The 16,252-nt window shown below is 43.9% G+C and overlaps 1 protein-coding gene and 1 pseudogene across 2 annotated transcripts in view; one reads left to right on the top strand and one right to left on the bottom strand.

The window, feature by feature from the left end:
• Window positions 1-885: 885 nt before the first annotated feature.
• LOC308093699 (uncharacterized protein) overlaps window positions 886-16,252 on the top strand; it is a gene marked incomplete at its 3' end in the record, with an annotated part of 66,639 nt that continues 51,272 nt past the window's right edge. Inside the window, exons 1-3 of the mRNA XM_080440026.1 lie at window positions 886-1,119; window positions 10,616-10,789; window positions 11,910-12,136. Coding sequence (XP_080296152.1) covers window positions 957-1,119; window positions 10,616-10,789; window positions 11,910-12,136 — 564 coding nt within the window. The 5' untranslated portion in view covers window positions 886-956. The remainder of the gene's footprint in view (window positions 1,120-10,615; window positions 10,790-11,909; window positions 12,137-16,252) is intronic.
• On the bottom strand, window positions 5,034-6,392 carry LOC308092819 (annotated as a pseudogene). Its single transcript has 2 exons — window positions 6,080-6,392; window positions 5,034-6,012 (listed from the first exon to the last, which is right to left on the bottom strand). The product of its transcript is annotated as an uncharacterized misc_RNA (transcript).

Raw genomic sequence — 16,252 nt, 5'->3', positions numbered from 1 at the left:
TTGTGATGCAAGGCGTGCCAATGAAACGATTAGAAGATAGATTAGAGTCAAAACCATCATGTACCTGTACGTACATGATGATGAGTGATTAGATAAGGATTAAAGGGCATGACAGGATTGAAAGGAATGCAGTGTCACAACTATTTTCATTCTCCTCCTGGGATTTTTGAGTAATCTGCACGAAACCTTTTACACGTGAACTTAGGACCTTTGCCGACAAAACGTTAGTGGCGGATTTTCTATAAGTGAAAAAATGCAGAAGTTTAGAGCCAATGACTGTTTTTCATATAATTCAAAATGGTGGGAGATCTAAAGGTCAGAGGTCAAAAGTCAGAGTTGTTCAGCATGAGGAGACGCATGTGTGTATTGAAGTTTCATGGCTGTAGGTCAAACAGGGCATGATTTTTACCTGTTCAAAGTTGGCATTTTCAATTGAGTGCTATAGCGCCACCTTTTGACAAAAGATTGTGAGAATTATTTCTTGATAGTTTTTCATGACCCTCTACCATATGGCCGAGTTTCGTAAAAAGCGTATGAACGTTTAAGCCAGAACTGGCAAAAACGGCTCAAAGTGGGGTCCCAGGGGTCCTCACAAAATAATTGTGATAGTTATTTTACATAAATCTTCTCTTCTCTGGGGATCCCTGGCACAAAACATTTTCAGATGGGGGTCTGTGGCCAATTATATATAAATTTGGGAGAAGTACTGAAGTAATGTATTAAGTTTTGTTAGAATAATTGTTAAATAACTCTATATTGTAATGTTTGTTCAGTAACAGGGGTTTCCCTGTCTCTCCAGCTCTTTTATTCGCTACAGTCTTTTATTTTGAAAAGACAAGGAAACCACACTCCGGAACTCATTATTTTCGCATTGTCGAAGTGAAACGATGCTGTTGTAGTTTGTACGTGTGTTTCTGTGTTTATAAAACAATAGTAAGGTTTATTAAAACGTCATAATGTCCGCTAAGATGCACATGTTGAAGGTGGTGGTCAGCGAGAGGCTGACGCAGGTGGCCGAGGAGATCTGTTCCCTGGTGGAGAAGATCCTACTGGAATATGAACAAGATCTATACAGATCAATCGCTCCACAGATGGACCTGCACTTACACACTACAACAGGTACAAAAACTGTGCACTTTATTATGGATCCTTTTACTGTTGTTGTTTGGTTATTTGTTTATTTTGCTGACATAATCAATCAATGTGTGATCTATTTCCCCATAGCCTGTAGTAGGTAGGGTACGGGTTAGCTAGCTGTAGTATACAACCCTCGTAGAACGTATTTACATCTACATAAACGTTCAGATTTCAAATATAAAGTGCTGACCCCACAGCCACGGATGTTACAAGTTAAAACGCCTGGGTCTAAGTACCCGTTTCTTCCGTATTGTGCAATAAAAAGCTTTTTAATCCGATCGCCGGCCATTTTCTCCGAATTTTCCCCATATGCTTTCTATGCGCCCCTATCGGTTGGAGGGTGTATTACACTCTGACACCTTATAATTATTATAATTTTTTTTTATAGAAAATGGCCGCCGATTGGCTTAAAATGCTTTTTATTGAAAAATACGGAAGACACAGGTACTTAGACCCGGGCGCTTTAACTTGTAACATCCGTGGCTGTGGGGTAGTACTTTATATTTGAAATCTGAACCTTAATGTAGATGTACTGGAAGTAAATGTAAAGCTGTCAAAAAACAGGAACAAGTAGCGCCATGACGCTTGTGACAGACGAGCGTCATGTGAACCAAAATCGGTCAATTTAACCCAGGATTTACCACTTGTTGTGTTCAAGAAAACAGTGATTCTCAAGTCCTTTTCAATGTCGTCGAACAATGACTGATGGCTTAATTTCACAGAGATCATAAGAAAACTTCAGAGAAAAAGGCAGCCATTGTGTAAAGTAATCGGATTACATTTTTATTCCAGAGAGCTGGACAGAGGTTAACGGACACACAGAGATGCTAGACTAATGGCTCTCCCTCCTCAAACAGTGTCCCACACCTGGGAGGGGCATAGAGAGCTTTGCCCCTCCCACACCTGGGACTATAAAGAGGTAGCCTGGGATCAATACCTTTTTCGGGTTTGTGATCCCGTTGGGAGCGGAAGTAACCCTACGTAACCAGGCGCGTCATCAGGCGGCCAGAACCGGCAAATCCGGAAAGACTTCACCCCAAAATGACTACGGTCGGGATCAAGGGCATTGTAATAGGGCCTACCAAATAAAATCCTTGATGCGGCGTAGTTTAGCTTACTTTTTCAATATAAATGTGAGTGTACTTTCCGGAGACTATTTAGCGTCTGTCTACCTTTGTTATCCCACGGGGAAATTGTATTCCATTTAAATAGGGATTGGGGAGGCAAACAGGGGCAACCAAAACAAAGCGGCTCCGCCAAACCGGAACCGCAACTTCCGGAAAGAGGAATTGCTCTTTTTTTTTCAGTAGGCGTGGGCTAGACCAGATCACACCGGCCATTAATAACGAATACCAGGCTTTCCTCCGAGGTGGAAAGACTGGTGATGCGAGGTTAATAAAGAGGTGTCCTTGATTTGCTTAGCATAACAGTGTCAGGTCTTCCTCCGGTTGAAGGGAGAACACACTGGAACTGGAAGACACTTTTTCAATGATTGCGAACGCGGAAAGAGGCTATGTAACCGTGCTCGGGTTGTGTGTGTGTGTGTGTGTGTGACAGTCTCTGTGTGCATGTGCACTGTGTGCATGCACTGTGCACTCTGGCCCCCAGAGGGCGCCAGAGTGCAGGAATTTAGACAATGCTCTGATTAAAATGCACAACAGCCTGCAAAACACACACACACACACACACACACACACAGTCAATGTTCTCTCCCCATCACGGTGAAATAACACGGATTACAAGTCCGTAAATACACAATATTTTCGAGCTGCGTTCGCGCGTCTTACTTGTGGGAAAAGGATAGAAACTGTTAGGTGTGTGTGTGTGTGTGTGTGTGTGTGTGTGTGTGTGTGTGTGTGTGTGTGTGTGTGTGTGTGTGTGTGTGCGCGCACGCGTGCGCAGGTTATTATAGTTGACTAAAATTAACGAAATAACTAAAACAAAAAAAGTTTTGGTTAATGTTTTTTAACCAAAAACATTTTGGTTAACTGAAATAAAAATACAAAATATTTATTTCTATATGTGCGTGCGTGCGCGTGTGCATGCGTGTGTGTGTGTGTGTGTGTGTGTGTGTCAGTGAGTGCTGCTGTTGGTGCTCCAATCAAAAGGAAGGTAGGTGACTCTGGTCCTCTGGTCCTCTTCCCATCAGATCAGCGTCTATCAGAGCATTGTCTAAATTCCTGCTCTCTGGCGCCCTCTGGGGGCCAGAGTGCACAGTGCATGCACACAGTGCACATGCACACAGAGACTGTCACACACACACACACACACACAACCCGAGCACGGTTACATAGTAAGCTCCACTTGGTCGGAGGCGCGGCTGTCCTCCTATCTCCACCAGAACAACCTCCTGGACTCCAACCAGTCTGGGTTCAAAGTGGGTCACTCGACAGAGACTGCCCTCCTGGCAGTGACGGAGTCGCTCCATGCCGCTAGAGCGAACTCTCTCTCCTCCGTCCTGATACTCCTGGACCTGTCTGCAGTGTTCGACACGGTGAACCATCAGATCCTCCTCTCCACCCTCGAGGGGATGGGTGTCTCAGGCTCTGCACTCTCCCTGTTTGCATCCTACCTGACGGGTCGCTCCTACCAGGTGATGCTGAGAGGGTCTGTGTCAGAACCACACAGACTCACAACTGGGGTTCCCCAAGGCTCGGTTCTGGGTCCGCTTCTTTTCTCTCTCTACACTACATCTCTGGGTGCTGTCATCCACTCCCATGGCTTTTCCTACCACTGCTATGCCGATGACACCCAGCTGATCCTCTCATTCCCCCCCTCTGATACCCAAGTGGAGGCACGCATTGCTGCTTGTCTGGCTGACATCTCGGAGTGGATGTCGACAAACCACCTGAAGCTCAACCTGGACAAGACCGAGCTGATGTTCCTCCCGGGGAAGGGCTGTCCACACCGAGACATGGCCATCACCATTGATAATGCTGTGGTGACCTCAACTCGGACTGCGAAGAATCTGGGTGTGACCCTGGACGATCAACTGACGTTCTCGGCAAACATCGCATCAGTGACAAGGTCCTGCAGATTCCTCCTCTACAACATCAGGAGGATTCGCCCCTTCCTCACGGAGAAGGCAGCCCAGGTGCTCATCCAGGCTCTCGTCATCTCCCGCCTGGACTACTGCAACTCCCTCCTCGCTGGTGCTCCGGCATCTGCCATCAGACCTCTGGAGCTTGTTCAGAAAGCTGCGGCTCGTCTGGTGTTCAACCGCCCCAAGTTCTCCCACACAACCATCCTTCTCCGTTCTCTACACTGGCTCCCCGTAGCGGCTCGCATCCAGTTCAAAACCCTGGTGCTAGCCTATAGGGCAGTGAAAGGAACAGCTCCTTCCTACCTCCGGGCTATGGTCGATGCCTACACCCCTGCCCGACCACTTCGGTCTGCCACCTCGGGGCGACTGATTGCCTCGTCACTCAAGGGTCCTTCTGGCCGATCCACACGGTCACGACTCTTTTCTGTTCTGGCCCCACAGTGGTGGAATGAACTTCCCACTGATGTTAGGACAGCAGAGTCACTGCCCATATTTCGCCGCAGGTTGAAAACCCACCTCTTCAGGAAACACTACCCTTCCTCTCTGCCTGACCTACTTGTTGTTAACTAGTTGTACGAACGCTTGTTTTCTATTGTTGTATTGTTTATTGGATCTTGTTTAGTCGATACACTGAATTGTTTTAGCTCATGCTCATTTGACTTAGCTATTTTGTCTCATCTGTTTAAGGAAATAGGTAGCTGATATATTGCACTTTTACCTTAGCGCTCGGTATACTCTTGGTTGCTTGTTTTTGCAGAAAATGCACTAAAAAGACTTCTGGTGATTTAGTAGTTTTCGTTCCCTACCTATGTTGAATACACTTATTGTAAGTCGCTTTGGATAAAAGCGTCTGCTAAATGACTGTAATGTAATGTAATGTAATGTAATGTAATGTAATGTAATCAGAGAGGACTGTCTGCAGGCTGCTCTTCTTAGGAGAGTCGCCCATGTGCTCCATCACCCAGTGCAGCAGCTTCTCGTCGGTGCATCCAAAATCAGCTTTGTACCACTTGAAGATCTGGCTCAGTCTCACTTCTCCTTTCCCAGAATCCACCACGCAGCCGTCGTCATTCTCCAGGAAGGCCTCGGATGCCGTACGCAGCTGCTCGTCAATGTCCTGTGGAGTGTAGGTTTTGATGGGTGGACAGCCCTTGGCTCCACAGTTCAGGGCAAAATGGATGAGGGGCTCAGCATCAGGGAGAGCCACCTGTAGGCGAGGGTCAGTCTTGGAGAAGGGCCTGAGGAGCTGAGCCATGCCTTTCCTGTTGGCTCTCAGAACCCCGTTCTCAATGTCCTGAAGGGTGAACACCTCCCCTCCAATGAGGTAGCTCACATAGTTAAAGAACCGGTATCTCTGCCACACGTTGGTGGGGGGCCCCAGGCGAAGGTAGCCGTGGATGACCAGAGCGTTGTAGGCGTTGATGAAGAAGGCCAGCTTCTCCTCTCTGCTCAGGGACAACAGCTCCACCCTCTGGAGCTGCACTGCCAGCTCACTGTAGCGCTCAAACAGAGGACTCACCGACATGCCCTTAAATAGTCTACACTCTTGCCATCAGCAGACAGATACTCAGAGAATAGCTTCAGGATCATCTCCCTCAGAAGAGCTGAGAGTTCAGCAGCCTTCAGGGGGGCACAGGCTGCCGTCTGTCCTGCATTGAGGGCCGAGTGGGGGTCGTGCTCCAGAAGCCTGTACAGAGTGTCCCCGTTGGCCCCCTCTTCAAAGTGGCCCTCCTCCTGATGACGTTTGTCGGGGCCACTCACGCTCACCATGTACTTCTTCTGCAGCAACGCACGGCCGGTGTCACTGGCATCGGCCCTGGCCATGCCCTTCTCTTTGAGCAACCAGCCCATCACCTGAGAAGCTCTTTTTGATTAATCTCAGCCCCTTCCAGTGACAGCCAATCACAGTGCTCTGTTTGAGCTCTTCGACCAGGTTCGCCAACTCGTCTCTCTCACAGCTAAACTCTCCGTCGGGTTCCCCAGGCAGCTCTGAGCCTTCAGCAGAGGTCTCCTCAGGAAGAGGCAAGGCGTCCGACGCTACTGGATCCTTCATCACCAGCTCTACCAGCTTGCCTAGCGCCTCCAGAGACAGTTTCTGCAGTTCGTCGTTGCCTCCCACGTGCACGTGGTTGAAGAAGATCTGGGGCACCGTGCTGCGCTCGGTCAGCTGCTTCACTCGTAGCCTGGTAAACCCTCCCTCCGGAAATCTCATTTCCATTTGATTCCAGGAGTGAGTCTGGCATGAAGGCTTGTATGGTCGTTTCTAGCGCATTACCAAAAAAACGAGCCTATCAGCGTCGTCGCTCATCGTTCTGTGATTGACAGCAAAAGTTGGCCAATCAGATGGCGAGTTCGAGTGAGCCCGAATGGACCCGAGTGCAGCCTGAGTGCAGCCGACCAAACACGAACGGCAGCCTTTGTTTCTGTGGGCAGTTTCTACTTTTTATTTTCGGGTTTAAAACGCTCTCAAACTTCTTTTTTGAGGCACGGAATTTACTTATAAGATATCGTTTGGATAGAATTTAGTTGTTTAACTTCATATATGTGTTCAATTAATCATGACAGAGCCTATTTAAAAATAAAAATTCAGAGAACCGGCAGGGGCGGGCAGTGACACGCATGTATCCGAATAAGGCAACCTATTTTGGGCATGGCCATCTCAAAAGTCCCGTTGCGTCACATTAGTCTCTGGAGGTGGTAAAATGCACTGCAATTGGCTGAAGGGGAACAACGATCATTGGCTGAAGGGGTTGTCAGTCAACGGTATTACTCCCGCCAACTCCAGCCCACAGCCACTATTGCAGAATGGGCAATCATGCCAGACTCACTCCTGGAATCAAATGGAAATGAGATTTCCGGAGGGAGGGTTTACCAGGCTACTTCACTCGGGCCCTCAGCTCCGGGTGCGCGCCCATGTCCACGCTGTGCACGGGCACGCCCAGGCGGCCCAGGCTGGCCTTGGCCTGCATGCAGTGCGGGCATCCCCAGAGGAGCCTCACTCTCACTGCTGTCAGTGTCCCCCATCATCATCATGTGTCCCATGCTCTTTCAGTCTCTCTCCTTCCCTTGTCTGTCTGGCACTGAAACAATAATGATCACTTATCCTGTGGATTCCAGTGGATTCCCTCAGTTAAAGCATAGCTGGCCTGGATGTTCATAACATTGTGTGTGTGTTTGTTATTCTGGGGGTTGATCTGTGGGCTAACAGACCGTTAGCTTTCTTTCACAACAACACATCGTAGGTTTAGACATAGATGAGTTTCCGGGCGAAGGTGGACTCCTTTGATTGGATGAGAGGGATGATAATACGTCGTCATCAGATGAAGATGATGATGGTAGATGATGATGACCCAGCGTCCAAGTGACTGGGTCAACATTTGGACCTCGGCTCTTGACCGGTCACTCCGTGGCACTGAAAGAAGTGTTATTGTATCGGAGGAACACAGAGATGTAGTGGGCTGTAAACATTCCCTACGAACTACCAATCTACCTATACATTTGGAAAGTCTCCCGCCACACTTCCGACGCCATACTGATTTCATTGTTTCGGGATAAACGCAACAACAACATATCACATGTCACCACAACACTAGACACAAGGTGCACGATGAATTTACGGGTGGCGTAGGCTACTTTTCATTGCTCACTACACATTTGCCTCCTCGGAGCATAATTAATTTCGTCCTACACAACTCACCACATTACCGACCACACCGGACGGGGAAACACTTTAGCAGCGTTTACCGTGCGCACACCCGAGCGGCGACGGCCACAGCCGAGGCAAAACGAAGCAACGGCCATTGAAATCTCTCCATCTCCACAACAACAGACGCAAGCCCCTGCTTCAACCCCCGCTCTGCCTTTCGCTTTCGGTTTGGGAATGTCTATCCCACCACACTCACGCTAATATGTCCATAATTTCCGTGCCATGCACATCCCAAACAATACATTATTACCCGCGCCAGCATCTAAACGCAGCCTCTAACACTACCGACTCGCCACTCAGGATTGCCAGGTTGGAGAAAAACAAGCAAGCAGGTTCATGGAAGGAAAAAAAAGCCAGAGGGAGCAAGACGGTGGATCTATATAAATAATTTACATATCAATATGGGGTCCGAAGGGGTCCGCAATGTTTCGCGTGGCTCCCAAGACTCCCAGGGGGTCCGCGGTGTATATACATTTTTTCTTTTTCTTTTTCTTTTTTTTTCCCACGATTTTGTAACCCCCAAAATAAGCGAGCCCTCACTAGAGCCCTGTGCGCGGCTAGGGTGCACCTGTAGTATTGTAAATTCACCTGTAGTATTATAAATTCAGGAAGCCGATAGATAGCAACACAGCAGACAGAATGAGACATTTCTTCCTGTCTTCCTGTAGAGAACATATCAGACAATAGAGCAGGCACCCTGATATCAGCTAGAACAGCAGGGCCCTGACTTATGGGTGAAACGTGTCAGGTTGACAGTGAGAAGAAATATGGAGCCAGGCTGAGTTAGGCTAAAATATGACACTACTATATATGATATATATCGATATTGTCCACAAACTACATAGTTTTCCAGACCTATCAAACAATGAGGTACATTGTTAGCATCCATAGGCAATTTTATAGGGGGGGGGGGGGGGCAAGGGGGGCACTTGATGTATTGATTGATTTATTTTTTATTTAAATCATAATGAAAAGATTTTTTTTTTTTCGATTGATTCATCTAGCTATTTATTGAGTTCTCATACGGATTTGTCATTTGCATACAAGTGGCATTAGGCATTGTAAATGAAATGAAAAGCCTGCCAGATACTTATAACAAGGTGTTATTAAAGTGACCACCATGGAGTTAACAAGCATAGGTTTTTTTGTCTGAAAATCTAAATCAAACTAATAAGGACTGTCTATCCGTCACCCTGACGTGTGTGTAGGATATAACACGTAAGCAAGCTGTGACACTTACATGTTACATTATTAGTTACATGGTTTGTTTTGCTTACTTTGCAACTGTCTGCTAGTTTAATTGTTTTATTGGCTTAAATAGGCTACTTTGCAGATGGAGTACCGTTTTTATTCAGTGTTCATGATATAGGATGATGTATTTGCACTTATTTTTTGACCAATCTGGAAAATAAATGCTTACCAATAGCTTTCTTCACAAATTTGTTCCAACCCAACTCCCTTGGGAACCCCAAGAATCAAAATATACCACTCAACAAAGATAGATATGTGATAGGCCCCCTGAAAAGTGGGCGTGGCCGATTTTATGGCCAGGAGTATTTTTTCTACTATAAACTAATGGTTGGAATGGATTCAGCACCCCCCAAAATATTGGCCAATTAAAAAATGTCCAGTTGTTTGCCCAGGCCCTCCGGGTACCCCATCTTTGATTGGCTCCCACAAAGTTTCCCAAGGGAGTTGGGTTGAATTTGTTCCAGTAGACACCTTTATGAACACATTTGTGAAGAAAGCATTTATTTTCCAGATTGGTCAAAAAATGGGCCAACTCTCCCATAACTGTATACTGTAAATTTACAGTGTTGTCTTGACAATTTAGACAGGCACTATAGGGACATCTGGGCACCTTGATGTAAAATTGGCTATTTTGTCCAAAATGTTTAAAAATGTAATATTTGAAGTAATGTAAAGTATACATGATGTGAACATGCACGCCACGGTACTTCATTATCATTATTAGTTTTATCCTTCAACTTCTTGTTTATGTCCAAAAATGACTGGATATACAGGTTTTGTAGCAATTTGTAGAAATATTAATTAATATCAATATCAATATCAATATCAATATTAATATTAATTAAGACCTTCATTATCAAATGTTTAAGCATGTTCTAATCATGTACACTTTACTTTACTTAAAAATATTTTCCAAATATTAAATGTTTTAACATTTTGGAAAGAAATGCCAATTTAACACAGAGGTGAACCCCACCCCCCTCCGAGAAAATCCTGCCTCCCCCCCCCCCCCTCCTGGCAGAGGCTAAAATTGCTTATGTTAGCATCCAGTCAGTCATTGTACGTACTTACAGTAACATCTCACACATTTAACTCTGGAGTAACATCCATTCTGAGGACTGTACTGATACTGACTCGGGGACAGTGAAGGAAGAATAACACTGATAACAACGGTATAATACAGTATCCGTGCAACACATACAGAACTCTGGCAACTGAATTTTGGGGATCCCGCGGGATCAATGAATATCTAATACATCTAATCAATCAATCAATCACAGCAGGGCGACCAACCGGACGTCCCTCTGGGCTACAGGATGTAGACTCAATGTGCTGAGTCAGCTGATATCGATCTTCCAGGTCTCAAAGACGTCAAAGTTTGTTCAACCTTTGTTTTTGTTGTTTATGTCATTGTTGATGATGTTGTTGTTTATGTCGTTGTTGTTTATGTCTTTGTTGTTGTTGTGTCTCCTCCATAGACGTGTCGCTACAGCGTTTCACGGGGCTGGTTGTAGTAGAATCATGTGACGATTCACCCAAAGAAAACCACAACATCAGTGACCCAGAAGAAGCGCTCCCCAGACCAGAACCATCCATTAAAGAGGAACAGGAGGATGAATGGAGTGCTGGGTTTGAAGACCCTGAACCTCAGGGTAGGACTGTACAATATACGGCTTCAACATCGACATTAGCCGCAAACAGCTTAGACGTAGAGGGTACTCCAGCCTCTAAGTGGTGATTGACAGCCCCATTCATGAAACGGAATAGTCCAATCTGATTGTATTAAACGATGACAAACTCATTGTAAAAACTTCTGTCAATAAACGTGCAGCTGTGAGTCAGTGGTTCTCAAAGTGTAGTCCAGGGACCCTCAGGATTCCGTGAGGGGGTTCCAAATGGAGTAATTCTTAATAGAAAAAGAAAACTTATAAAGTTCAATATAAGGATGTCTTGGTAACTGGTCTGTCAGGAACATTCTGCCCCCTCAGAGCTGTCATGTTGAGTCAAGCACAGTATTGAACGATTGTTTTATTTCCCCATAAATCACCCTGATCATTGCTAGAGAGATACACGTTTAGAGATCTGCATATATCTGCTGAAATGATGTAACTACAGTACTTCTTTTCTATATTGCAATCAGTGTTCATTTCGTTGACTAAAACTATGACGAAAAATGTTCGTCGACTGCCTTTTTTCACTGACAAAAACTCAATAAAAACTAAGCTTTGATGACTAAAACTAAGACTAAATATACATAGACAATTTTGTCAACAAATAAAAACTGGACTAAAATGTTTTTAAAAATGTTTTTTCCACTACTACTGAAGGGACTAGTGGAGAAGAGATCCAGTAGAACTAAAAGACAAGTCATTTTATGTTTGGTTGTGCTCGGGTGTTGCGCTCTGAAAATAGCAGATCTACAAGCTCACGACGCGTTGTGAGCTTGTAGATCGGCTATTTTCAGCATACAACCAAGTCTAAAATATGCCATTACGACGCCATCAAGGCCTGCCAAAATGCATTATTGACGACAAAATCAACTGTAGATTTAGTCGACTAAATTTGTATATTTAGTCGACAAAAGCTAGACTAAAACTAAACCTTTCAGATGACTAAAATATGACTAAAACTAAATGAAATTGTATTCAAAAGACAATGACTAAACTAAATCAAAATTTGCTGTCAAAATTAACGCTGATTGCAATATATTGCACTAAACAAAAAAAACACCCATAAATATCGCCATGTCGTTGTTTTTACAATATGTTTCAGCTCCGCCTCAGAGACATGAGATGGACTCAAAGGTCATCAAGTTCATCTACAGTCCTGTCTGTAAGAGCGAACAGCTGAACACGGAGCCCTCTCCGACCCTCTCCAACACCGAGGCGCAACACACCACGCCGCCACCGGAGGACGCTGTTCCTTGTACCTCTACGGAGCCCTGTGCCGCGGTTACAGCTGTGCTCTGCCTCCCTGCCGACTTCCAAACTGTCACAGAGGTACGCCTGTCACTAATCAATTCAAATCTAATCTATTCCGATCTAATCTAATCAAATCAAATTACATTGATTCCCAACACAAAGTATAATAATGTTTTGGCACAAAGGTATACCATTCTATATTTCATGGATCTTCAACAGGGTTTCCGGGGACCCCTAGGGGTCCTCAGAGTTACTACAAGGTGTCCAGCAAATCTTTGTGAGATAGGAACTTAATTATTTATTTGAATTTGAACCTTAGCATCCCTATTCTGGGAGGAATATTCGGCAAAAAAATAGCCGATCTGTAAGCTCAGAACGCGTCGAAGTTTGTCACGTTGAGAGCTTGTAGATCTGCTATTTTTGCCAAAGACATTTGATGTAGAGGGAAAACAGAGCAGACCAATAACTCCAAGGGTTTACGTAGTTAAATGTCAGAAAAGACACATGAACATGAATCCAACATATTAATAGAGAAGATAATGTGTAAGCAAACAAAAAACACTGATGATAGTGCTGCCAAGCAAGTCTATGAGGCTATCTATAAAAATGCAACATCATTGTTCAACAGGTGTAGGGGGTCCCTGCTTCATCTCTCTCTCAGCTAAGGGGTCATTGGCCTGAAAAACATTAAAAACCTGTGCTATATGTTTTGCTTCTTCTTTTTTTCCCCTAACCTAACACTAGCCCTAACCCTCGAGCATAGCACACTGAAACATTCTTGCACCAAATTATGATTCCTATAGACGAGGAAATGGGGTAAAATGTAGTGGAAAACTTAACATTGTTAAAAATGTGTGACTATAAATGGTCATCTTAACACAGTGGATCTCGAACTTTTTCAAGTGAAGGACCCCCAAATTGATATGTTTTGGCTGTGGACCATGTTGTGCCAGGAGCAAAGATTTGAGTTAAAACTGTCCGCTTTAAAAATACACATTCAAAGATGTGCACACATTTTCACGATTTTTCAAAAAATAGCATATCTACAAGCTCATAGTAGTATAAAATAAGATTAACCCTGCAAGACCCATAGTTGAAAATGGAATTTTTTATTTTTTTTTAAAGGGTATAAATCATTTGTTTTCCTGTTCTTTTTTCACCTAAACATCATCATTGGATCCTATTGGTTAGTCTTGCAATGTCATTGGCCAGGATATTTGCATATAAATACCCCCCACAGAGGCAGGAAACGTCACAACTTCAAAATCCTTGAAGGAAGAACAATCTCTTTCACTGGACGGGATTCCTCACAAAAAAGTAAGTAAAATGCTACAGTAGTAATATTTTTGTGGATGATCATTAGAATGTCTAGAACATGTACATATGTTATTATTGTGAAAGATATCCCCCACAGGTAAATTAGAGCATGCTTTATGCTACAGTGTGGTAGCAAATAGCAATGGCACCTGTTCAGCTGGATGCAATCCTATCTGGAGGGGAGGGAACAGTTGGTGGAGATGAACGGAACCCTGTCACCCCCCTCCCAGTGAGCTGTGGCGTTCTGCAAGGAAGCATACTAGGACCTATACTGTTCCTAATATGAACGACATGTCATCAGCTTGTGACTGCAACCTTTTCCTGTTCGTGGATGACTCAGCTCTGCTGGTCTCTGACAGGGACAGGCTGCAGGTTGAAGAAACTCTCAGCTCTGAACTCTATACGATCCGCATCTGGCTCGCTGATAACAAACTATCATTACTCCTGGGTAAAACTGAATCCATTCTCTTTGGGTCTAGTTTTTTTTTTTTTTTCTAAATTTTTATCCCACGATTTTGTAACCCTATTTTTTACACCCAGTGCCAATTGTCTATGTAATCCTGGGCACTACCTTCCCTCTGCCAACCTAGGGAGGCCAGGGCCGAGCTCATGCCTCCTTCAATGCATGAGAGCCAACTGACCTTCTTGTCACCTGACAGGGGAGAGTTTCCCTGGTTGGACGTAGCGCGTGGAAGGAACACGTTATTCCAACCAGTTACTCCATCAGGCGCCCCGGCTGGCCAGGGGGAGGCAGTATAGTGACCAGGATTACTGCATGTTTTTGTGAGGGTACCTACCCTAGGAGACACGGGGAGAACATGCAAACTCCACACTTTGGGTCTAGTTTTAACCTCAGCAAGGCCGAAAGCTTCACAATCAAAGTGGGTGATGATGTTATCACAAGAACAGAGGAAATTACCTACCTGGGTTCCATCTTAGAGGCAAACCTTTCCGGTGATAAAATGGCAGCAAGAGTCATCAAAAAGGTCAACCAAAGAACACATTTTTGTATAGTATTTCCTCTCTAGTCAGTAAGAATACCTTGATGATTCTTACAGGGGCCCTCATCCACGGTAATTTCGTCTATGCATGCTCCTCATGGTACCACAACACCACAAAGGCCTTAAAAATAAGGCTCCAGACATCCCGAAACAAACTAGTAAGGCTACTTCTTGGCCTCAAACATACAACTCATCTAACCCTTGCTCACTTTGCTAGGGTCGGATGGCTCAGGGTTGAGGACAGAGTACAGCAACTTGCAATGGGCCTGGTCTACAAGATACACCACAACATTGGGATACCCATGTACCTGTCAAAGTATTTCAAAAACGTAAATGTCCACAATCACAACACCAGAGGCAGCTCCACTGATCATATCCAACCCAGATTTGGCATGAACAAGGGGTTGAACACGTTCTCTTGCTATGCTACAAAAATGTGGAATGCCCTACCAAAAGTAGTGAAGGAGTGTAAAACCCTACTCAATTTCAAAACTGCCCCCCCTCTAACCTCTACTGTATTTCTTAGTTTTTTGTTTTTTTCTTGTTTTTTTGTTTTTCTTACCTTTAAAATATTCATATGATGTTCTGCATAGTAGTGTATATCTGTCTGTCTTTTAATGTCTCCTTGAATTGAGCAGATGAGGATCCCATTTGAAACGAGCCGCTTTCATGGGCGATCCATTTTAGTTGACCTTGTATTGTAAACTGTACTTCCATGTGCTTTTTCTCTGCAACCTTCTAAATAAAGTATTCAATCACCCAAGTTCACCTGGCTAAGTGGAGTCTTATAGTTTTATATATATACAGTATATATATATATATATACAGTATATATATATATATATATATATATATATATATATATATATATATATATATATATATATATATATAGTGTAGGCTATATGTGCATTTTTACTTTCATTTCTAATTTCCAATAATATTTGTAACCAATTTGTATTTAGTAACCGATTGTACTCGAAGACAAATATATTTCATTGTCTACAAAGTTTTAGCAAAACATTTTGGTAATGTTTGTGGTAATTGTTCATGTGGGAGTTGCCCAGTTAGGACTCTCATCATTGTTTATGTGAGGGTGGTGGGGATTGCCCACTTACAGCCATCCTCAATCTTTGTTAGGCTAAGCACCAATATCACTCCATTTTCTGAGGATAAGCAACGCACAATAGGTTGGCCAGACAGTATTGTGTGACTTGTGAAATTTGTACCTGCAGTGAGATGTGCTAAAAATCTTTGACATGTACATTCATTTATTCTGTTCTAATCAGGTGAACGCTGCAGTCAACACGCCAAAGAGGGGACGGCTATCTTCAGCTCAGAAGAGACAACTGGAAGAGAGTCCAAACCGCCATCCACGCAAGGCACCACGTCAACATTAGGGCTGTCAGAACGAATTTCACTATTCGAAAATAATTCGAATGTGAAATTTTTTTATAATATTCGAATGCTAAAATTGCCATTCGAATATAGAAAAATATATTTTTATTTAATATATTTTTTCCTGACCTACCAATGCGAAAACAAATGCTTTCATCATGTTTCTCCCTATAAACGTCACTTGTTTATAGTAACAGAGAAAGTTACGTTTTAAAAAGTTACGTTTAAAAAAATTTAAAACAAAATAATAATTATAAATTATATAACATTTTCGAATATAAAAAATAATAAAGCATTGAAATTCGAATGGGATTATAGAGGAGAACTGACAGCCCTAGTCAACATCGGCCATCAGATGTGCGCCAGGACCAAGTTGGACACCTCCCACGGAAGACACAGAGAGGGCGTTGCAGGAATAGTGGCTGTTCAGGGTACACCAACTTACTCTGCCACAAGTGTGATGTTCGTCTGTGCATTT

Source organism: Gymnoscopelus braueri, assembly GCF_963280865.1.
Source record: "Gymnoscopelus braueri genome assembly, chromosome: 10".
Taxonomy (NCBI): domain Eukaryota; kingdom Metazoa; phylum Chordata; class Actinopteri; order Myctophiformes; family Myctophidae; genus Gymnoscopelus; species Gymnoscopelus braueri.
The sequence above is the reverse complement of the archived record's forward strand: the minus strand, read 5'-3'. Positions and strand labels throughout refer to the sequence as shown.